Source organism: Mytilus trossulus, chromosome 3 (genome assembly GCF_036588685.1).
Source record: "Mytilus trossulus isolate FHL-02 chromosome 3, PNRI_Mtr1.1.1.hap1, whole genome shotgun sequence".
Lineage (NCBI taxonomy): Eukaryota > Metazoa > Mollusca > Bivalvia > Mytilida > Mytilidae > Mytilus > Mytilus trossulus.
This window is the reverse complement of record NC_086375.1, coordinates 90866628-90891334: the sequence shown is the minus strand read 5'-3', so window position 1 is coordinate 90891334 and position 24707 is coordinate 90866628. Positions and strand designations below refer to the sequence as shown.

Genomic DNA, 24707 nt, shown 5'->3' with positions numbered 1-24707 from the left:
GGGGCAGATCCAGCCATTTAAAAAAGGGGGGGGGAGCCATTTTAAAAAGGGGGCAGCCATTTTAAGGAGGGGTTGGGGGGGTCAAACTTTATGTCCCCATTCAAATACCTTGATCGACCAAAAAAATAGGGGGGGGGGAGGGCAACCCCCAGACCCCCCCCCCCTGGATACACCAACGAATTCCATATAACATACAGCTATGTTTGTGTACATACTATTGGCATTTGACCTTTATATCTACTTACCATGAAAAGGTCTTATTATTCAGTTGACAGATATGTTGGTGATAATATTGACTTTTATAAAGTAACAAACAAAATAAGTTACATAATGTTTAATTCTGAAAGACTATATTTAGACAATAAAACTATGATTTGAAGCTCATAAGTAAATTCATTACCATTATAATGTTAGTTTAGTACAAAAATGATTGTATTATGAGAATATGAAACTGATTTATGTCTCCCTAATCCATGATTATATATTCAAACAAGGTCTTTTCAGATTTCCACACTATTACTGCATCCAAAAGGAATACTAGTAATATGTCCATAGGACAACATCCCTCAAACAAGAATGTGTTCACATAAGACAACATGCCTAAAACAAGAATGTGACATAGGACAACATGCCTTGAACAAGAATGTGGCCATAGGACATCATCCCTCAACAAGAATATGTGTCAACAGAATATGCCTAAGAATCATTTACACAATTCCTTATTCTGTAAACTGGTTTAAAACCTTTATTTTGCAAAAAAAAATGTTAAAGTTTACATCATAATGAACATTTCAGAAATCAGCATGCATTTTTACTCTCTAATATCAGCCACTGTACATCTGGTAACAAGGGGTACAAAGGATAAAGGACAGTACGCTAGCAGAATCTAATCTGTTGATGCAGAAATCAGCATACCTTCTTACTCTAATATCAGCCACTGTACCTCTAGTAATAATTCTGAACAGCATCATGAACATAGGAGAAAAAACATGATTTTGTGTAATATTCACAATAAGTTTTGTACATAACTTTAAATAGGCAATAGAAAATAAAATTAATAAAACATTGACCTTAGATTTAGTTATTATTACATAGCTTTTATCAATACCAAAAATTGAAGCTGTTTGAACAACGCAGTAAATAAAGCTGGCATATTATTTTTTCAGAGCTATATTCTTCTTCTACATGGACAAAATGGTTTTAAATTATCTCAACTTTATATCACTTGAAAGTAACAAGTAACACTTTGTTGAACTGGAGCATAGCAATAATTAGTTGTTGGACAAGTTGACAGCATCACAGAAATAAAGGGTAAACAAGTTGAAAGACTACAAATAACAATGGTATACAATACTTTTATCCTTCAAACAATGGAGACATATTTTACATTTGAAATAATCTTAAATGATTCTCTTTTCAAAAACTAAAGCTTCTGACAAAGCACAATAGAAAACTATATAAAAAGATTTGTGATCACTGTCGTTGTAAACAACACATATTTAAGTACAATCTCAATAAAATAAGATCACAAAACTGACATTGTTCATAAGGCAAAAATGACAACAGAAACAACTCTCTTCTACCTGAGGTCTTATTGGCAAAAACAAAACAACAGGTAAATCAATAATAGGGTATGAAAAGATTTTCATGGAAACTTGTATGTGTTGTTGGAACTTCCTAAAAGTTTTATGGAAGTGTTTTGTAATGTTTTGAATGAGCTAAATTCATAGAAATATTAGAAACGAACCATTTTAGAAAAGACCAAAGCCCCGCCAATTTTTTTTGTTTTTACATAAATGGAACTTCCTAAAAGTTTGATGGAAGTGTTTTGTAATGTTTTGAATAAGCTAAATTCATAGAAATATTAGTAACGAACCATTTTAGAAAAGACCAAAGCCCCGCCAATTTTTTTTGTTTTTACATAAATGGCTGACGGTTCTGTGTTTCATAAATTCCCATTGCCAACTCTTCCAACACAGGTCTGTTATTCCTAGTTCAACATTTGAATTATTTTGAAAATGTGGAATTAATTAGCAACATTGTTGCCAAAAAATCTGAACTTCAACTGAGGAATTGATGGCCAGTCATCATCCAATCAAAATAGGCATTGGAATTGTTGACAAGACATGATCCAATCAAAAGTAGCCTTGCATTTCATATTGCATTAGAATAAATTATGTTATGAAGTTATCTACACACATATATGTCCACAAGGACAACAGAAAAGCAATAATATCTCAGATAAGTACAATGTTCATGGTACATTCATTATAAAAATAATCTCAGTTTGGCAAGGACAGTTACTGTAAAACTGGACTGGCCAAAAAGGGACGAAGGGAAACCCATTTTTAGTTAACTATCAGTTAATATCACAGCTCTTTATTCTTGTTCTGTTTTGTTGTAAGGAGGTAGATCTGGCATTGAAAAATTTGCTCCTGAAATGTTAAACAAAATGCTGTTATAGCTACATTTCTATATAAAACTGTATATTATGATCTATGACTTGTAAATTCACAGAGCAATGTTGGTTATTAGTTGTCCATGAGTCAGTTGTTAGTAACTCTTAAAACATGTAGATGCATCCTCACTTTAAAAGTACATGCAATTAATATTTGCCACTCTACATTGAGGAAGAAATGATATAAAGTGCCTCGTGTTAGCTGTACTTTTTAGAAAAAAACCAACAAATACCAATTTTTAATGTCTTTGGTGTTGAAAGAAGGATGAATAGATCTAAAACCACTCTTATTGGTAGCACACCCTCTGCCAGGAGAAACTTATTGGTAGCACACCCTCTGCCAGGAGACACTTATTGGTAGCACACCCTCTGCCAGGAGACACTTATTGGTAGCACACCCTCTGCCAGGAGACACTTATTGGTAGCACACCCTCTGCCAGGAGACACTTATTGGTAGCACACCCTCTGCCAGGAGAAACTTATTCTGTAAAGTTTGGACTTAATCTTGACTATGACTGCCATGCACAAATCATCCAGTAATAACAGATGGGGACGATCAACTTAAATATATAGCGCTTACCTCGTCTATGATACATTAAGATATAAGCATTTTTAAAATCTTCCTTCTTTGGAGATTGCTGAGTGACATTCTCATCATTATAATAATACCATGTATTATCTAGTGAATGTTTGGTGAAACAAGTATAGTGGCCGGAGTTTAAATCTGAAATAAAATGAAATAAAACCTTGAAATTTAGAGTAATGAATAGAGGGAAAAAATAATGGGCTTGTTTCTTTAAAACATATTGTTTATGTTTAACTACACTTTCTAAAATTTAATGAACCACAACATCTTACATCTTATACAAAAATTTTGTATCTAAAAAACAAAACAAAAAAAAACAAAAAATAATATTGCTTGGACAAAACTTCCTTGTTTTTCAGGAAGCAATACATTATATTACTAAACCTAAAATTACTTCTTGAGATGTATATTCAGTAAATATTCAATTACATACAAATAGTATTTTACAAGATAATATGATTTTAACAGCTATTGTTCCTTTAATGTTGTCTTTGCCATGGACCTACCAAATTGCCTTTTCTTATGAGTTTTGCTTTTTTTGTGTTTTTTATATGTAAAATATCAAAAGAGCAGTATACTTAATTATTCATTTTGACAATAACTATCTTTATTTCTATCAAGTATAAAAAATATGTACACCCAATAACTTCAGTTTTTTCTTCTTCAGGTTTTCATTTTCTATTTGTTATATTTGAAACTGTTAAAGCACAATATAATTCAAACATACCTCCAAAATGACAGACAATACTGTTAAGATCATAGGTGAGATCACAAGTGACTGGTCCCGATATATGACGAGGAAGACAGAGACCTTCCAAAGGAAAGTCTACTTCACTATCTACTTTAACGCTAACCATCTCATGGTACACAAATCTGAAGAGAAATAAATGTATTTATTCGTTAAAACGTTTAGTATGTATAGGGTTTCTGGGAGTAATATTCACTTTAACGCTAACCATCTCATGGTACACAAATCTGAAGAGAAATATTGTGCTTAAAATATTGATAATTTGTTGAGGTTGATTGATTGATTGTTGGTTGCTTAACATCCTAGTTTGTATAGGGTTCCTAGGAGTAATATTCCCTTTAACGCTTACCATCACATGGTTCACAAATCTGAAGATGAAATATGTTTTTATTTGTTAAAACTTTTATAATTTGTATAGGGTTCTGAGGAAGCCTGTCTCTGGACTGCTGTAGCAGAATTCAGGTTAAGGTGTAATGTGGACTGCCAAAAAAATAAGTCCAGTAAGATATACAAAAAAATAAAAAATAAAAATTTTATTAGAACTAGAACACACCCGCGAAATCGCGGGCATTCAGAGCGTAGTTTAAAGTATGTAAAGTTTTGTAAAATATTGAATGACTGGAGAATTTCAGCAAAAGTATCATAAGTCATAGGTTATTGGGGACAGGAAAATGCTTTTGTCCATCCCTCCTCCTTTATTTCCAATATCCCCATTTTTGTCGAGCCTTCGACTTTAGTCGAAAAAGCGAGACTAAGCGATCCTAAATTCTATCGGCGGCGTGCACAAATATTCACTCTGTGGTTAAAGTTTTTGAAAATTTAATAACTTTCTTAAACTCTATTGGATTTCTACCAAACTTGGACAGAAGCTTGTTTATGATCATAAGATAGTATCCAGAAGTTAATTTTGTAAAAATAAAATTCCATTTTTTCTGTATTTTATTTATAAATGGACTTAGTTTTTCTGCGGGGAAACATTACATTCACTCTGTGGTTAAAGTTTTTAAAATTTGAATTTTTTTCTTAAACTATACTGGATTTCTACCAAACTTAGACAGAAGCTTGTTTATGATCATAAGATCGTATCCAGAAGTAAAGTTTGCAAAAATAAATTCCATTTTTTCTGTTTTTTACTTATAAATGGACTAAGTTTTTCCGCAGGGAAACATTACACTCACTCTGTGGACAAAGTTTTTAGAATTTTAATATCTTCTTTAACTATCCTGGGTTTGTACCAAACTTGGACAGAAGCTTGTTTATGATAAGATATATCCAGAAGTAAATTTTGTAAAAAAATTAATTATTTTTTCCGTATTATACTTTTAAATGGACTTGTTTTCTGCCAGGAAACAACACATTCACTCTGTGGTTAAATTTTTTAAATATTTAATTACTTTCTTATACTATTTTAAATTTGTAGCAAACTTGGACAGAAGCTTGTTTATGATCAAAAGCTAGTATCTAGCAAGGAAATTTTGTTAATATTTGGTATCTGTGTATCTGTATTTTACTTATAAATGGACTTTTTATTCCAGTTAACATTACATACAGTTTTTAAAGCATTTATTCAATTCATAAACTATCCTGAAAATTTAACCAAACTTGGACAGAAGGTTCTTACAATCAAAAGATAGTATCAAGAGGAATATTTTTATTGATTGTTTTCCTAATTTTTGTTGAGTCTGGGAGTTACAGCAAAAGTAGGCGAGACACTGGCCGCGGAACCCTTACGATTTTTTTGGTTTTCTATCAATTTCAATATCAACATACATTTAGTATGTTATGAACATTCAAGTAAGGAGCCTTTAATTCAGAGGTTGTTGTTTGTTTATGTGTTACATATTTGTTTTTCGTTCATTTTTTTGTACATAAATAGGGCCGCTAGTTTTCTGGTTTGAATTGTTTTACATTGTCAGTTCGGGGTCTTTTAAAGCTGAGTATGCGGTATGGGCTTTGCTCATTGTTGAAGGTCGTACGGTAGCCTATAGTTATCTCTGTCGTAATTTGGTCTCTTGTGGAGAGTTGTCTCAACATGGCAATCATACCACATCTTCTTTTTTTTGTAAATAATGAATTTTGTAAAAGATTTAATGACTGGAGAATTTCAGAAAAGGTATTAAAAGTTCACATGAATATTTTTAGCGCTTTTCTGTATATTATGAACATTCATTACTATATAAATATAGTGTATTTACTTTCAATTCGAAGTTTACTAATCGATCCATAGTGGTCATCGGTATAGTATACAGACCCTCTCTATTTAATAAACTCTGTGACAGTAAACTTGAAAATGATAGCAGATAGAATTCTGAAAATACACTTTATTCTTTGTATATGGATGTTCAAAGTATACAGAAAAACGCAAACCGGAAGTCTAATCTGATTTAAAATTTCGTCCAATGACGGGACATATCCGGATGACTTTTTTCTCGTTTTTCTCCAAAAATAACTCAATCTGAATAATCATATAAATGGATGACAAATGGCACTATGCACTGTACCTATAGGACACAGAGGCGTGTTGATAATTTATTGTGGAAAGAAGAGAAGCGACACCAAAAATGAGGTCTTCTCGTTTAATAGTATAGATATGTTATTGATAAATTTGACTTTATATTCTATCTTCATACAATATATTTTCCATGGATTATGTGTAGATATTATAAGTTTATGGTAATACACAGGTCTACCTACCTTTTTAAATGTATAATAAGTACATCAGGATATCTCCATACTGTCATACTTTTACTAGCACACTGATTCATTTGACAGCGTGGACAAAACCAAGGATTATGCTTATCTAACGTCTCACTAAAATGCAATATAGAAGTCATGTTCATAAGATTTTTTATACGGAAGCTACATAAAGTATTTTCCCACTTAACCTACAGCTTTCATGAATCCTTCAATTCAGTGTGCATATGCAACCTTTTGTATTTATTTTTAAGATTGTTTGGTCTTCTTTGTTGCTTTTGATCCAGATATGCTATTCCCTGAGTAATTATAGATTTGCAATATTGGGTGTATTCCTATTGAAAAATACCACATTCTACACGTTCCTGTTGAGTGATATGTGACTTAGTTGGTTGGTGTCACGTGATAATAGCTGAACTTTTTCTGGAAATGTGTACTAAGTACAACAATTTATTCTTAACCAAGTCCCATATTTAATGTGCATCTACTCGAATTGATACAAGAATATTGAACACCAACCTTAAAATTAAAATTATTTCTCATATATAAACAAAAGAAAATACATTTGAAATTTGTTTTGCATTGATTTTTCAACAAAAAGCAAATAAATTAACTTTAATTGAAATATAAAATGTTGGCTATTTAAAGAATTTTTATTATTTAATGTCAAACCTTTCAGTGAAAGCTTGAATACAATCATATATAGACAATGGTAGAGTGGGTCTAAGATCCATCATGGATGGATGGTCTGCAGACAATTCCATTCTTTCTATCACAGATAACTGAACATCATCAAGACAAACACAAAGTGTATCTCCAGGACGTAATGATACCTGTCCATCACGTGGTAATATACATCCTGTACACTTGGCTGTGTATACACATCTAGAACATCTACTCCCCTAGAAACAAATAAACAAACAATAAATAAACAAACACAAAGTGTATCTCCAGGACGTAATGATACCTGTCCATCATTCACGTGGTAATATACATCATGTACACTTGACTGTGTATACACATCTAGAACATCTACTTCCCTAGAAACAAACAAACAATAATGCATTCTCAATTTATAAATGTTTATTTTCTATAGATTACTTGAGGAAAAAATAATGAATGGAAAAATGCATGAACTCATAATTAAATGAAGTTGGCTTATAAAACAATAAAATCTATAATAACTATTAAGTGTTCTTATGCGTCAAGAAAACCGTACATTAAAGTTGAAGATATCAAGTTTTATATTCATGAATGACAACTATCAAAATAAACATTTACATAAATTATAAAGTGACATCTGAATAATGTAAAATTAAAGTTCAAACCATAAATATACAAGATTTAATTGTTCGGGTTCATATGAAGTCAAATAGATATTTCAAACACTTGCCTTTATTCCACATGTAAGCTAAAAAGAGGAGATAATTCAGGTGAACACTTACCTGTGCAATACACTCATACAGGTGAGCTCCAAACATCTGACTAGATAGATATAGTACACATGGGTGATCAAGGGGAGACAATTCAGGTGAACACTTACCTGTGCGTCTGTTGTCAACAAACTGAACTGACAAGCATCAGGCACAATCTGTTCTATACACTCATACAGGTGAGATCCAAACATCTGACTAGATAGATATAGTACACATGGGTGACCAAGGGGAGACAATTCAGGTTAACACTTACCTGTGCATCTGTTGTCAACAAACTGAACTGACAAGCATCCGGTACAATCTGTTCTATACACTCATACAGGTGAGATCCAAACATCTTACTAGGGGAGATAATTCATGTGAACACTTACCTGAGCATCTGTTGTCAACAAACTGAACTGACAAGCATCAGGCACAATCTGTTCAATACACTCATACAGGTGAGCTCTAAACATCTGACTAGGGGAGATAATTCATGTGAACACTTACCTGAGCATCTGTTGTCAACAAACTGAACTGACAAGCATCAGGCACAATCTGTTCAATACACTCATACAGGTGAGCTCCAAACATCTGACTAGATAGGTATAGTACGCGTGGGTGACCCAACAAATTCCTTTGTTCTCCTACTGTCTGACAGAAAGTCACATCCACCAGTAACATCCTAAAATACATACATGAAGGCATTGACACATAGTAATATTACGTTTATACACAAATATAAATGAAATAGTTTTAGGTTAAGTATCTTACTTTATTTGGTACTTTTTTGTATTCTAAAATAGACAAATGCAACTTTGAAAATAATCCTTTTAGTGCATGCAGTATTCACCACAGGATGTAAAGCAACCAACAATCAATCAATCTTAACAGTTCAGAGATGAAAACTACCAACACCCTAAACTAATTTAATGTTGTATTCTACATGATAATGAGCATACACAGAATGTTTTCCTAAATGTTTTATACCTTTCCTCATTATTTTTATCTGAATCAGCCAACTGAGTGAAGTCTTCAGTCATCACTGCAGCACAGGAACACACCTATTAAAATAAAGAGAGTATGGTCATAACTGCAACACAGGAACACACCTATCAAAATAAAGAGAGTATGGTCATAACTGCAACACAGGAACACACCTATCAAAATAAAGAGAGTATGGTCATAACTGCAGCACAGGAACACACCTATCAAAATAAAGAGAGCATGATCATAACTGCAGTACAGGAACACACCTATCAAAATAAAGAGAGTATGGTCATAACTGCAGTACAGGAACACACCTAATAAAATAAAGAGAGTATGGTCATAACTGCAGCACAGGAACACACCTATCAAAATAAAGAGAGTATGGTCATAACTGCAGTACAGGAACACACCTATCAAAATAAAGAGAGTATGGTCATAACTGCAGCACAGGAACACACCTATCAAAATAAAGAGAGTATGGTCATAACTGCAGCACAGGAACACACCTATCAAAATAAAGAGAGTATGGTCATAACTGCAGTACAGGAACACACCTATCAAAATAAAGAGAGTATGGTCATAACTGCAGTACAGGAACACACCTATCAAAATAAAGAGAGTATGGTCATAACTGCAGCACAGGAACACACCTATCAAAATAAAGAGAGTATTGTCATAACTGCAGCACAGGAACACACCTATCAAAGTAAAGAGAGTATGGTCATAACTGCAGCACAGGAACACACCTATCAAAATAAAGAGAGTATGGTCATAACTGCAGTACAGGAACACACCTATCAAAATAAAGAGAGTATGGTCATAACTGCAGTACAGGAACACACCTATCAAAATAAAGAGAGTATGGTCATAACTGCAGTACAGGAACACAGACTGCAGTACAGGAACACACCTATCAAAATAAAGAGAGTATGGTCATAACTGCAGCACAGGAACACACCTATCAAAATAAAGAGAGTATGGTCATAACTGCAGTACAGGAACACACCTATCAAAATAAAGAGAGTATGGTCATAGCTGCAGTACAGGAACACACCTATCAAAATAAAGAGAGTATGGTCATAACTGCAGTACAGGAACACACCTATCAAAATAAAGAGAGTATGGTCATAACTGCAGCACAGGAACATACCTATCAAAATAAAGAGAGTATGGTCATAACTGCAGCACAGGAACACACCTATCAAAATAAAGAGACTATGGTCATAACTGCAGCACAGAAACACACCTATCAAAATAAAGAGAGTATGGTCATAACTGCAGCACAGGAACACACCTATCAAAATAAAAGAGTACGGTCATAACTGCAGTACAGGAACACACCTGTCAAAATAAAGAGAGTATGGTCATAACTGCAGCACAGGAACACACCTATCAAAACTAGAGGCTCCAAAGAGCCTGTGTCGCTCACCTTGGTCTATGTGAATATTAAACAAAGGAAGCAGATGGATTCATGACAAAATTGTGTTTTGGTGATGGTGATGTGTTTGTAAATCTTACTTTACTAAACAGTCTTGCTGCTAACATTTATCTCTATCTATAATGAACTTGGCCCAGTAGTTTCAGTGGAAAATGTTAATAAAAATTTACCAATTTTATGAAAATTGTTAAAAATTGACTATAAAGGACAATAACTCCTTAGGGGGTCAATTGACCATTTCGGTCATGTCGACTTAATTGTAAATCTTACTTTGCTGAACATAATTGCTGTTTACAGTTTATCTCTTTCTATAATAATATTCAAGATAATAACCAAAAACAGCAAAATTTCCTTAAAATTACCTTAAAAGGGGCAGCAACCCAACAGTGGGTTGTCAGATTTATCTGAAAATTGTAAGGCAGATAGATCTTCATCTGATAAACAATTTTACCCCATGTCGGATTTGCTCTAAATGCTTTGGTTTTTGAGTTATAAGCCAAAAACTACATTTTACCCCTATGTTCTATTTTTAGCTGTGGCGGCCATCTTTATTTGATAGTAGGGTCACCGGACACATTTTTAAAACTAGATACCCCAAAGATGATTGTTGCCAAGTCTGGATTAATTTGGCCTAGTAGTTTCATAGGAGAAGATTTTTGTAAAAGATAACTAAGATTTACGAAAAATGGTTAAAAATTGACTATAAGGGCAATAACTCCTAAAGGGGTCAACTGACCATTTCGGTCATGTTGACTTATTTGTAAATCCTACTTTGCTAAACATTATTGCTGTTTACAGTTTATCTCTATCTATAATAATATTCAAGATAATAACCAAAAAACAGCAAGATTTCCTTTAAATTACCAATTCAGGGGCAGCAACCCAACAAAGGGTTGTCTAATTCGTATGGAAATTTCAGGGCAGATAGATATTGATCTGATAAACAATTGAACCCCATGTCAAATTAGCTCTAAAATGCTTTGATTTTTGAGTTATTAGCCAAAAACAGTATTTTACCCCTATGTTCTATTTTTGGCCGTGGCGGCCATTTTGTTTGGTGGACCGGGTCACCGGACACATTTTTTGAACTAGATACCCCAATAACAATTGTGGCCAAGTTTGATTGAATTTGGCCCAGTAGTTTCAGAGGAGAAGATTTTTGTAAAAGATTACTTTAATTTAAGAAAATGGTTAAAAATTGACTATAAAGGACAATAACTCCTTAACGGGTCAACTGACCATTTCGGTCATGATGACTTATTTGTATTTCTAACTTTGCTGAACATTATTGCTGTTTACAGTTTATCTCTATCTATAATAATATTCAAGATAATAACCAAAAACTGCAAAATTTCCACAAAATTACCAATGCAGGGGCAGCATCCCATTAACAGGTTGACCGATTCATCTGAAAATTTCAGAGCAGATAGATCTTGACCTGATAAACATTTTTACCCCATGTCAGATTTCCTCTAAATCCTTTGGTTTTTGAGTTATAAGTCAAAAACTGCATTTTACCCCTATGTTCTATTTTAAGCCGTGGCGGCCATCTTGGTTGGTTGACCGGGTCACGCCACACATTTTTTAAACTAGATACCCCAATGATGATTGTGGCCAAGTTTGGTTCAATTTGGCCCAGTAGTTTCAGAGGAGAAGATTTTTGTAAAAGTTAACAACGACGACAGACGACGGACGCCGGACGCAAAGTGATGGGAAAAGCTCACTTGGCCCTTCGGGCCAGGTGTGCTAATAAAGAGAGTATGGTCATACACTAAATTTATGCCCGAGGTAACTTTACAGTAACAAAAATATAATATTAGTTATCTGGAACGAGTGTATGAATTTTCAACAACAGTGTAAAATTCTGTACGCCCCTGATTACACCAAGATAACAAATTTATTTCTTATAAACAATCCCTTAACTCATTTTGAAACCAGGATGTATAATTGAAAAATGGTATTGAAAAATTTACAGCGTACCATTTTTCAACGTCCATGTTACTACACATTGTCAGAGACTTTTTTCTTTATTTTTCGAAAATTTAAAAACAGTTTGATTCTACCAACATGGATTTCAATAAAAATATTAAGAACTTAATAAACTGTTATCACAGAAATGTTTCGCTTTTTGGTAATTTCAATATAAATGCAAATGTTAAAATTAAAATAGCAACACTTTAAGGTTGTGCAAATATTCAAAGTGAAAGAACCATGACTGATGGTACATGGCTAAACAGTCTTCATCGAAATGAGATGTGCCAATACACCGCAAACTAAATACCATTGACTTATCATATAAAGTTCACTTTAAACTAACCTAATAACAAACTGATACATGTACATGCAAACTAAGCAAAGGTTTCAAAGTCAAAAGACCAAAACTGAGGGGGTGGGGACAAATAATCTGCATGGTAATGAGATGTGCATAAACTGATACAACTGCATGCCAAATATCTTTGACTTTCCACAAGTGGTTCACCATAAACTAGGCATTGTTGACGCCGTCACTGTTGTTGTGGTCACCAGAAACAGCATACCTATGTCTCGCTTTTTGACTCTGTCAAGTGAAACATAAATGAAGTTTCTCATTTACAAAATTTTACTTTTGTGACAATGAAGATTTTTGTTCATTTTGTGGTACATAAAATCCCCCATGTATACATCTGACCACCACAATGATATCCTTCTTTATTCCTTTAATAGTACTTACAGGACATAGAAAGTTCTCTTGACCATAATGTAGTAAGGACATCTGAAAAGACAGCAAATTGAAATGATTTATGTTAAATATTTTGGTAAATCTACCTGTTTTCAAATATTGAAATAAGCTTTTTAATAAAACTTCAAATCTTATTAATTTAAAGACTACCAACACAATACAAATGTTTCAGGTAAATCTCCTATCAGTCAGCATTATGATGGTATTGATAACTTCAACCTCTCCCTAAAAAAAAACTATCTGTCCCAAAAAATATTTTGTTAAATTGTTAATCTGTATAATTTAAAAGTTGAGTATTATTTCTCTGTATTCCTCATTCTTATTATTTTTTTTAATCATGTGGGTCCTTCCATTTTTTCAAAACTATGCATTTGTGAGATTAAGAGAGAGATAATGGGGGCCTCAGTTGGTCAAAGTTGTCCCCTGCTTTGACCTGGAGATCAATCAGCTACTGATGTCTCTTCTGTTTGTCTGTTTCTGCCGAGTGTCCTGGTGGTTCTCTCCCGAGGACTTCGGCTACCTCCAACATAATAACAGATATCCCGGTGTCCTAGCACTCCTTTTGTGTTGGGGTGGGGATTGTCCTTGTAAATATTGCACATTGTAAATATGTTAGTGACACATCTCCATTAATCCTGAAAGAAAACGTACACGGATTCCACTGTACCCTCGCAGCTCTCAAAGGGTGCTCCAAATAATGGAGGAATCTACCAGTACATACATACATAATGAGAAGGTAAATCTTTTAACATAGATATCTTCTTAAATTAAATCATACCCTGCCCAAATTTTTACAGGCCTAAATCAAGTAATTTCTTCACATTATCTACCTCAAGACAGCTGTGACAAAAAGTAGCTCCACATGTCTTATGAACTAGTAACTCAGAATCTGCCAATTCTTCTAGACATATTGAGCATGATTTCCACTGGTCTACAGTTACTACTCGGTCTTTAGGCAGATCTGGACTGACTTTGTTTTGATCTGTGGTCAACTGCTTGTCATCCTCTTCTAAGGTAGTGACAGATGACCACTGGACATCCGATACCTCATCCACTATTAATGGTGTGCTACCCTCTTGGAGTGACCACTGTCCAATGGTAATGTCATTTGTGCCATTAATCACTTCAGATTCTGTAGAGTCTGAAAAGATTTGACAAAGGTTTTTTATCAAGCAGCATTCAAGAAATTTCAAAAAATATAGTATCCTCTTTCTTTGATAATAAGATGATTTAGACTTAATTATCATGTTGAAACACTACCTTTACTTAGGTTACTCACAAAATTAAAGTGTTGGCATATTCCAACTAATTAACATCTGTGACAGAAGTATCAAAATTTAACATGCCCAGTATTGGTCAAAATCATATACCCTGTTTCATGAAAAGTTCACATTATAATGAACATATTTACTACCTATCACCTAGATATGACCAAAACTACCTTTATTGAAAAATTTAACAGCTTTATAAATATGTTTTAATTGTCTTTCGCCATGTCAAATTTAGGGATTTTAGACATGTTGCTCTTGACTTACACATAAAACTGTCAATGTAAAAGAAATAGGTGCATCATGTTTTGGTGATACATATAATATAAATTATTGGAGATTGTTTAAATTGGTCAAAAACTGTGTTATCATATCAAATTAGCCATTCTCTCATTTTAATGTTTATATACAACGTACCAATAGATATTTTTGTAATTTCTGACGGCCATGAATATTGAAGTGTTGATTCAGTTCCCCAATTGTTCTCTATAACAACATCAGGACTAACGACAGATTCTACAAAGTTATCATTCTCTTTACTAGCTGTTCCTGTAGCAAATGAACTGCCTCCAAAATTACTGTAAGGATTAGAGGCAGTAAAAGTTCCAACTTGACTGAAAATGTCATCTGACTTATTTGCTGCAGATGTCATAGAGGTTACAGAAGAGACTTGTGTTTCTATTTCACTTTCTGACACCGCTGCAAAAGGGGTAATCTCAAAAGCATATAACTTCCTTGAAGAACTGTTAATGTATCTTAACATAGTTGTATCATCCTGAGAAAAAATAAGATTGAAACTAATGTATATATAACTGTATATTGTCACAGAAAAATATTCAAAAAGTACATTTCTAACATATATCGAAGTTTCTTGCTGCTTTGCAGACCAATTGGTGGCCTTCAGCCGGTGTCTGCTCTATGGTCAGGTTGTTGTCTCTTTGACACATTCCCCATTTCCATTCTCAATTTTATTTGATAAATTAGCTTTAAAAAATATTAATGAAATTTTGGCACAAAAATAACTTGACTGCAACATTCTATTTATCACTAATAAAGTTCTATTTGCATTTGTAAGAATTGAGGTTTTGACTAGTTTTTCTATTTAAGGTGCCAACTAATGGTTTGATCTATACTGCCTCCTTTCTTTTTCACGACAGATTATGAATAATCAGTCAACTTACAACAATTCTAGCCACATGATGATCCAAAACTTCCGCCATAATGACATTGTTGTCTGTTTTAGTCATTTGACGGAGAATGTCTTTAACTTTACTGATGCGATCCCTCTTATCCATTGTCATGAGATACTGTGTTGGAGTGCTGTCTACTGATAAATACATTACACCTAAAAATGTACAACAAATATTAAATAATATTAAAGGGTGATAGAATAGTATGATGCTAAAATAAAGTCACAAGTAGGATGCTAGAATGGGGTCATGAATGGACATTGGACAATGTTTCTGTTTATAAAGAAAAACAATGTGAATGCAATGTTGATTATCTTTAATACTATTAAAGGTATGTTTCAAACGAATATGTACTACATTATTGACTCCATGTGTTGTGTATTTTCAGTGTTGTGCACATCCAGCCTAAAATAAGTGTTTTAGGTAATACTTTTATACCCTAAAAAAAATACAAAAAGAAGCTTTCAATATACCACTTTTGAGTTCATCCGTCACTGGAAAAAACTTGACAATTATATGCGCCTTTATGACGTCATTTACCAGATAGAGGGGAACGGCTGTATCCATGCACTATTAACATTCATCAAGCGTCTTAGTGATCATCATTGTGCAGGATGAACTAGAAATAATGTTTGTTTTGTAAGTACTTAAATACAATTCCCTAATGACAGCAGTGCTGATTGTCAATTATAAGAATTTAATATGCCGAATAATTCGTGCAATATAGCATTATAGGTTTCCATTCACTCGCTCAACATTGGAACGGCAGTGAAGATGCCCCTAAACTCACGAATGGTGTTCACTAAAAGTTTTTGACGGAAATGCATCGAACTCGAAAGTTGTCTATTCTTAATGTCTTTTTTAAATTGCTGCTAACACAATATCATTTGTAGTCTTTGATAATTCAAATCTTATATTGGCTAAACTCTTGGTTATTTAGGCTTCAAATATAGTATAGGTATATACTTTACTATTCAAGAAATTCGTTTTATTGTTTTGATTTGATAGATTTTTGTGTCATTAATGTCTATACCATATTTGAATTTATGTATATTTATTTTGCAAGCTACTTACAAAGTTGTCTTTCATTTGCTCTTGGAAGAGGAACCGACAGGTACATAAAGGGTTCAAAGGTCACGGATACATGACTGCATTCACCACATGTCACCTGTAAGATTGTTACATTTGTGATTATTATACACATGTAATGTACATGTAATTATACATGGTTCATAAAAAATATTAAGTTCAGTCTTTTCAGCTAAAATCATTATTTATATATCAACAAATATTATGGTTATTTCTATGAATCAACTACAACAATTGACTCCATTGTAATTACATCATTGAGCATCCTTTTTATTTAGATAATATATATAACAAGTTTATACAATTGAAACATAAAAAGTCTAGAACAATTATGAAGCTTGTAAAAAGAGAAATCAAACAACCTGCACTTACATGACCCTAACGGAAATTAAGAAACATCTGAATCACTGAAAAAATTGTGGTTAAATTGAAGAAAACATATATGAGGGGGGCAGGATCTTTTTCAGTACATTGGGATGGGATGTTTTAAAGCTCAGGATTTCGGGAATGCCTCTTTCAGGATCAAGGATTTCTATTTTTTAATTTAGGGATTTCGGGATTTAATAATTTTTGGTTTAGAAAAGAAAGACTTACAGATGACTGATACTGTCCATGGAATGTTTTGACTATTACACTCTGATTATCCATGATATGGTCAAGCCAACGTTTGTCAGCCAATCGGATTAGTTTATCATTGTCCCATTCCCCATCCTCAAAATCTTCTTCCATGTTTTGTTTTTCTGAGGGATCTTGTTCCGTATCAACATCTTCGTCTTCATCTTGTTCTATAGCATCAACTGAATCCGTATCCTGATCAAACTCTGCATCATAGGCTGCCCCTCCTAAACACATATCCTGCCTTCGTTCATTGCTGTCCTTGAACTGTAGGTGAAGGTTCACCTTTTCTGAAATGACATCCTGATTGGCCATTGACTGAATGCTGGAATCCATAGTAACCGTCTGATGTTTTTCATTCATTTTTTTATTTTTTGTCCCTTTTCCTGAAAGACAATCTGTTTCATCAGGACTTTCTGGTAAGCAGTTCAGCTTACTGAAAGCTTGATGCTGAAAATTCTTTTCAAATGTATCAAATTTGGATCTTTTCACTTTTTCATTTTCTTCATATGCATCACAGTACATATTTACATTCTTATTGCACATGTCAGCATAGATATTGATATCTTTGACCCCCTTTGGGCTGACTCGACATCTTTTTAAATCCATTACTACCATTGGTTCATTGACTACATGACTAACACTAATGTCATTGTGAACAACAGGACAATTGTCAGCCTTCGCATACTTAGAGGAGTCAAAATTCAATGAATCCTCTGGGGACTCTGATATTAGAACATTTGTGTTTAAAGTTTTAGTCTCTTTGGCATAAAACTTTTCTATTGAAGGCATTTTTTTCTTAAAAATGGATGTATTATTCAAATGTAAATCCTCCAAAAGTTCTCCATCTGTTGAAACCTTCAATTGAGTCAGCGGCATTGGAAACATCTCATCCTCTTCACTTTGAGCATTGTTTGAAGTAGTTTCCATGGATACAGAAACTTGTTGATGTTCTGTTGTATGGTGCTCACGAGCAGATGCTGCTTGAGAGTTATTGAGATCATTGTGAGTGATAAAGAAAGAAGTATTTGGTCCAACTTTTGTTTGTTCATTGAGGGTATCGAGAAGCAAAGCTAAAAATTCCTGACAATCATGCTGAAAAGAAAATTACAATCAGTTGATATCAAATTTATACAACTTAATAGAGAAGGTTTTGTATATCATTATTGCTCAAATGTGTTGTTAAGTAAACAAGTATGTGAAACCTCTGAAAACCTTGATCAGGTAAAATTGGCTTTGAACTAGCTTTCTGTGTCATTTTGGTCTCTTGCGGAAAGTTGTCACATTGGCAATCATACCACATCTTCTTCTTAATAATTAAACTAGCAATTAGTAACTGCACATATCGTCTCTTGTCTTTTAATTGCTTGGTTCCTATTTGGTGGGTCAAATCACCCATCTGATTATTATAGTTTGTTCTTATTTTGTGCTGTTACACATGTACAACTGTCCCAGGTTAGGGAATGGTTGAACACTCACAAACATGTTTAATCTCTTAAAATTATTAATATACCTGATCTTAGTCAGGAGCTTTTATTTAACCACAAAGTTGATTGATATACAGAAAATAAACACTTCTGAAGAAACTTTATCAGACATGGAGTTGTCTATTAGTTTTGAGACACCAGTTATGAAATAAATATCATACCAGTCTGTAAACTACAAAAAACTTCATTGCAAACAATTTCTTCACAGTATTATTTTGCAGACTTTTGAAGTTCTTGATCTTAACATTCTTTTTGTCAAATGGGGAAAAACTAAATTGATTCTTAATTTAAAGGTCACCTGTCTATAGTCTTTAAACTGTCCATGTATATGTCCTAAAGCTGTTTTCAGATCTTTTGGATAAAGAATAGAAAAGTTTCCACTCCAAAATTTGGTAACAAATACAGAGAACTGTTCTGCCAAGTTGTGACTCCCAACAGCTTCTGAATGATGTTGTAGGAAGTATCTAATAACAGGTGGTGTAGCCATTATACTCTGGAGTCCAGCATTCATAAAACAAGTATTGCCAAGATTGTACAGCCCACATTGACCTGCAGATGCTGTTGAATCTGGAATGTGAGAAAAACATCATTCACTGACAAGTCCGAAACTTCACAAAAGTTTACATATCTGCATAAATTGTACTGAAAATGATCATATTCATTTTAAACCCAAAGGCTTAAATCAATCACTCAATTTGTATTTTATTTCTGCATGAAATCAAGAGAATGGAGTTCATATTCATTTTCACATAATTAAAATATCAACACCTAAATAATATTTTTTTTATTTGTGACTTCTAGATATTAATCATTCCTCTGTGATTTTTAGTTGATTGAATCTAAATCTTCACATAGAATCTATAATCCAAAGTCAATCTACATTGAACATAAAAGATAAATCACCTACATATGTAATTTTAGAGTGCACTGATTAAGTAAACATGATGCATCTTATGACTTCAGATTATATATATTTTATTAATTTATTTGTTGTTGCTAAGTGAGATATTTAACTCTGACATATAACATGTACAACTAAAATTGAAAAGACAAAAAAATGATCATATTAAACCCTTTACATTTTATTCTGTGATATATATATATCAAGAAATTTTCATATATTATAGGAAAAAGTGGGAAAAATATTGCTTAGAACTGGACTGTATTACAAACTTCACCGAAGCCATTCAATGAAAAATGTACGTGTAGGTCAGGTTCATCTAATTTCAGTGATGACTTTCATTTAAACACAATTTTTTAAATGCATCAACTGCCAACAGCTCATTCCTCTGTCATTTGTAGTTCTTCCATTCATTTGTTCATCTGAGAAGCTCCAAATCCCATGGAAATAGAATAGGGAGTACCAATGTCCTTTTATCATGTTTATACCTTTGAGATCTTTACTAAAACGTTCACTGGTATAGTCTTCACCACTTGCATTGTTCATTGGACCATACATAACAATTGGACTATTTGTTCTTTCAGGATTTTCTTTAGGGCCATACATGATATCAGGGCCTTCTTCCATTTCCAAGAATGACTTGAATGTGTGACTAGCACTTTCATTATTATCCTCTGTAGACATTTTCTCTGGGGAATCAATTGACATTTGAACAGGTCTTACTTCTTCTGTCTTCTCCTCAGTCAGAGGAAGAGAAGCAGACATGCTGATGTTAGTGTGATCTGGTGGCATAGCCATTTAGGACCTGAAATAAACAAGTAATATAATCACTCAGTAGGAAGAGAAGCAGACATGCTGATGTTAGTGTGATCTGGTGGCATAGCCATTTAGGACCTGAAATAAACAAGTAATATAATCACTCAGTAGGAAGAGAAGCAGACATGCTGATGTTAGTGTGATCTGGTGGCATAGCCATTTAGGACCTGAAATAAACAAGTAATATAATCACTCAGTAGGAAGAGAAGCAGACATGCTGATGTTAGTGTGATCTGGTGGCATAGCCATTTAGGACCTGAAATAAACAAGTAATATAATCACTCAGTAGGAAGAGAAGCAGACATGCTGATGTTAGTGTGATCTGGTGGCATAGCCATTTAGGACCTGAAATAAACAAGTAATATAATCACTCAGTAGGAAGAGAAGCAGACATGCTGATGTTAGTGTGATCTGGTGGCATAGCCATTTAGGACCTGAAATAAACAAGTAATACAATCACTCAGACACTGACTTTGTAAATGAAATTTAAACTTTTTTTCAGCTGTAATTGGAAAGCATATGGCACTGGAAACATATTTGTATCAAATTCAATTCATTTATCTAATGCAGTGTTAAGTTTAGGTCTGAGACCATAGTTTTCATCCTTTGATTTTCTTTGACCAGGAATATAGTCCGTATTGTTGAAAATGTGATACTTGCCATTTTTTTTTAATTGTCCATATTTTGAGTAAGAACTAATGAAGTTTTCTATAATTTTGATAGATAATTTGTCCCACACTGTAAAAATATCATTGAGAAAGTGCAGGTTGAATTACAATTTTATGCGACAGTTCATGCATTCTATACTTGACAAAATCATTGGAAAACAGTAAACTTTTCCCACCGAATTGCACCAATTATTTGATTTGACTTCTTTTGGTTGCTAGTCTTTGACCGAGACTGTACCAGGATCTCAGACCACATACATTACAAAGTAGGTAACCTGTTGAAAAATCCCTTAGCCCTGAAGTCAAAAGTTTATAATATGAAAATGGTCTATTGGGTAAGATATCTTCTTCAAAACATGGTAAATGTATGTCTTCCAATCAGGAACACCAAGTACCAAACACAATACAATACGAATACATGTAATAAAATTTACATTTCCTTACTTGTATAACAGGTATAAGAGGGTTTCAGTTACTATACATATATCCGGATCTGATAGTTTAAAATGTAACATGGTTGAACATGCCAACTCTCATGTACAAGACAAAGTGCCACCAAATATATGCAAAACTTTTGTGCAAAGCAGGTGCAACATACAAATTAAATGTACATATAAGACAAGTTCATCTGTGAGCTAAAATATGTGTAAAGTACTATGTCTAAAAATAGTTAATGTTCAAAGCTAGCAAGATTCATATCTTTTATCCAGATGAGATACAATGTAAGTACAGTTAAAAGATAGCTTTAAATGCAAATCACGTAACATATTATTTATTAAAGGCCTAGTTTGACCTCCTCATGCATCTATACATGTACACATAGAATTAAGGAATAACAGTACTGTAGTTGATGAGTTGCCACCGTCAATTGTAGATTTGACGGTCGCAAATGCAGTTTTACTGGCAACGCGTAGCGGAGACAGTAAAACAGAGATTTGCGACCGTCAAATCAAAATTGACGGTGGCAACTCTTCAACTACAGTACTGTTATTCCGATTCTAATGCATTACAAAAAGAAAAAATACGATAAAACTTGAAAAAATGTCTAAATTTGTCAAATAACAAAAAATCCGTGAAACTTCATGAATGATTTTGGCACAAAGACGTCATGGCTAAGCATGACGTCATTCAAATGAAAACTTACAAACTGGAGGTTATTACGTGACCTGTACGCTTCAAATTCGGATAAAATTACATTAAAACGGCGAATTCCAGGTAGGTGTTGTTATATTTTCCATTATATAGTAGTAATCGAACATTTGTTGATTCATCAATTCAAAATGGCGGGTCCCTCCTTAGTTACGCCTGGTCAACTGTGGATTTGACGGCAACTTTTAGCCAATGAAAAAAATTGTTACATCCAAATTGCATTAGAATATGGGTTAAGATAATTCAGTTTCTATAATATGCTGCTGCAGCATCAAAACATTAAGATAAGGATAAGTTCCTATATTAAACAGTTTCTTGAAAAGAACAGCTCTCAAATTAAAAATGTGTTTTCTGTTTGTTTGTTTGGAATCCTGGTAATATTCAGTTCCAATTTTATTGTTACAGGATTGCTTCTGTAGCGGGGTTGTTTCGCCTCAGTACAGGTAGAACATAGAAAGCCAGTCTTAAACAACTGAGCTAGGGAAGCGATTCTTTGGCTCAGTGGGTTAACGCACTGACTGTTACACAGACGACCAGGGTTCGAATCCCGGTGGTGACGATATGAATTTGTAGAGTAGATACATGCTCTCCTGTTACATTTGGCACCTGACTAAAAAATCCACGATGGTTATCTGGAGTATAGCCAGGGTTTGTGTTGTTAAGAGTCATATATATAAAGATATGATGACTCTTGTGGTGGGGGAATAGTGTAGCAGGTTAGCTTCCCCTCAGTACAGGTAGAACATATAAAGCCAGTCAACTGAGCTTGGGAATCGATTCTTTGGCTCAGTGGGTTAACGCACTGAATGTCATGCAGACGACCAGGGTTCCAATCCAGGTGGTGAAGATATGAATTTGTAGATAGATATGTGCTCTCCAGTTACACTTCCATTAGAAAATGTAGTAGATACACATGTATTTAGTCAGCTGTAATTGGTTAACATGCTGCCTAGTAACAGAGTCCCTGTGGAGACAAGTAATTTGGAATGAAGTTCATGCTCTCCAGTTTCATTTGACGCCCAATCATAAAACCCACGGTCCCAAGATAGAGTCCGGGTGGAGACAAGCATTATTTTGTTAATGAAATTCATGCTCTCTGGACAGTTAATTATTTTTAATCTTTGGTGATGGATTTAAGTGCACATATCATTTGTTGCTTTTGATGATTGCATTAAATTAAGCATAAGTTTTATTATCTTGCTTTGAAAGCTGGGATCAACCATCAGCCATCAGCTGTGTTAACTGTTAGTGTTATGTCAAATTTTCAAAACATGTTTACTGATACAAGACATAAACGGACGTGTACGGTCCTTGTTTTTACTAGCTGAAAAATAAACGATAAGTCAGTTTGTTTTTGTCGTTTTTGGAATCTATTATCTTACATGGTTTTTGTGATAATACGCTTAAACCATAGATAAATATCCTCTTTCGGTTTCAGCATACCTTGAACAAAGGGGAACAACTATGAATTAAAAATCCGGGTCAGTGTGGAAACAAATTATTATCGCATGTTTGTCTTTAATAAAGCGTGCAAGTGACTCTGGTTTTGACTGGCAGTGTTGTCGATTTTTTAAGATTAGAAATTTAAAAAAAAAAGAATTTATTTTCCAAAAATTAATTTCTAATATTAATAAGAAAATCTAAAATCATTTTCTAATATAAAGAACTTACTTTCAAATATTAAGAATTTAATTTCTTCGTTCTATTATTGACTTTCTAACAATAAGAATTTACTTTCTAATATTGTATTTTTTTAATATTAGAAATAGTTTTAATTAATATTAGAAATAGTTTTAATTAATATTAGAAAATCATTTTTGAATTCTAGAAAATTATCTTTTAAAATAAGAGAATATTTTTTTTAATATTTGAAAATCATCATAGTTTTTTTTAATATTAGAAAACTGGGATTTTTGATATAGAAAAGGATTTTCTTGAGTGGATCTAATCAGAGACATATATACACATATGTGTATATATGTCTCTGATCTAATACATGTGTTATAAAATGATTCTTAATATTAAGAGCTCGAGTGTTTTTTTAACATTTAAGAAATTCATTTTTTAATGCATTATACGTCTCTGTTTATATTTAAAAAAATAGCTCTGTTTGTAGGACTTTGTACACTCTGGCTTGCCGTATAGGCAACACACAGTACCAGTTCGTCCCCATGTCGTTTCGGCCAAATATATTTCAATTTCGAGTTTCAGTAGAAATTTTCAGATTAAAATCAAATTTGACTTTGAAAAAAACATTTCAACATAAATTTTATTTTATTTTACTATGAAACTGGGAACATAAATGTAAAAAAATGCTCTCTCTAGCTATATACAGATGGTCATACTATTTTGTCAAAATCGAATAAATCTTCAATTTGAATCTCTTTTAATAAAATGCAAGAGATATGACTTGGGACTTCTGAAACCAACGATAACACTCATGCTAATTCGAGCTGCAGCTGCATGCTAAGGACGG

The 24707-nt window shown here is 33.4% G+C and overlaps 1 protein-coding gene across 1 annotated transcript; it reads right to left on the bottom strand.

Moving 5' to 3' along the window:
* Positions 1–319: 319 nt before the first annotated feature.
* On the bottom strand, positions 320–23697 carry LOC134712818 (uncharacterized). The gene is made up of 16 exons (XM_063574731.1): positions 23614–23697; positions 20087–20403; positions 18996–19264; positions 17190–18305; positions 16581–16674; positions 15498–15661; positions 14734–15091; positions 13879–14189; positions 13040–13081; positions 8892–8965; positions 8412–8586; positions 7159–7388; positions 6487–6603; positions 3772–3917; positions 3039–3182; positions 320–2435 (listed from the first exon to the last, which is right to left on the bottom strand). The coding sequence occupies exons 2-16, from the start codon at positions 20394–20396 to the stop codon at positions 2380–2382; spliced, it is 3606 nt and encodes a 1201-aa protein (XP_063430801.1). The 5' UTR covers positions 20397–20403; positions 23614–23697; the 3' UTR covers positions 320–2379.
* Positions 23698–24707: the final 1010 nt, after the last annotated feature.

Coding starts and splice junctions, on each gene's coding strand:
- LOC134712818 (XM_063574731.1), bottom strand. CDS start 20,396: ATGGCTATGCCACCAGATCACACTAACATCAGCATGTCTGCTTCTCTT. Junction 19,265..20,086: donor TTTTAGTAAAGATCTCAAAG/GTATAAACATGA, acceptor CTCACATTCCAG/ATTCAACAGCATCTGCAGGT. Junction 8,966..13,039: donor AAGAGAACTTTCTATGTCCT/GTAAGTACTATT, acceptor TTATTTTAATAG/GTGTGTTCCTGTGCTGCAGT.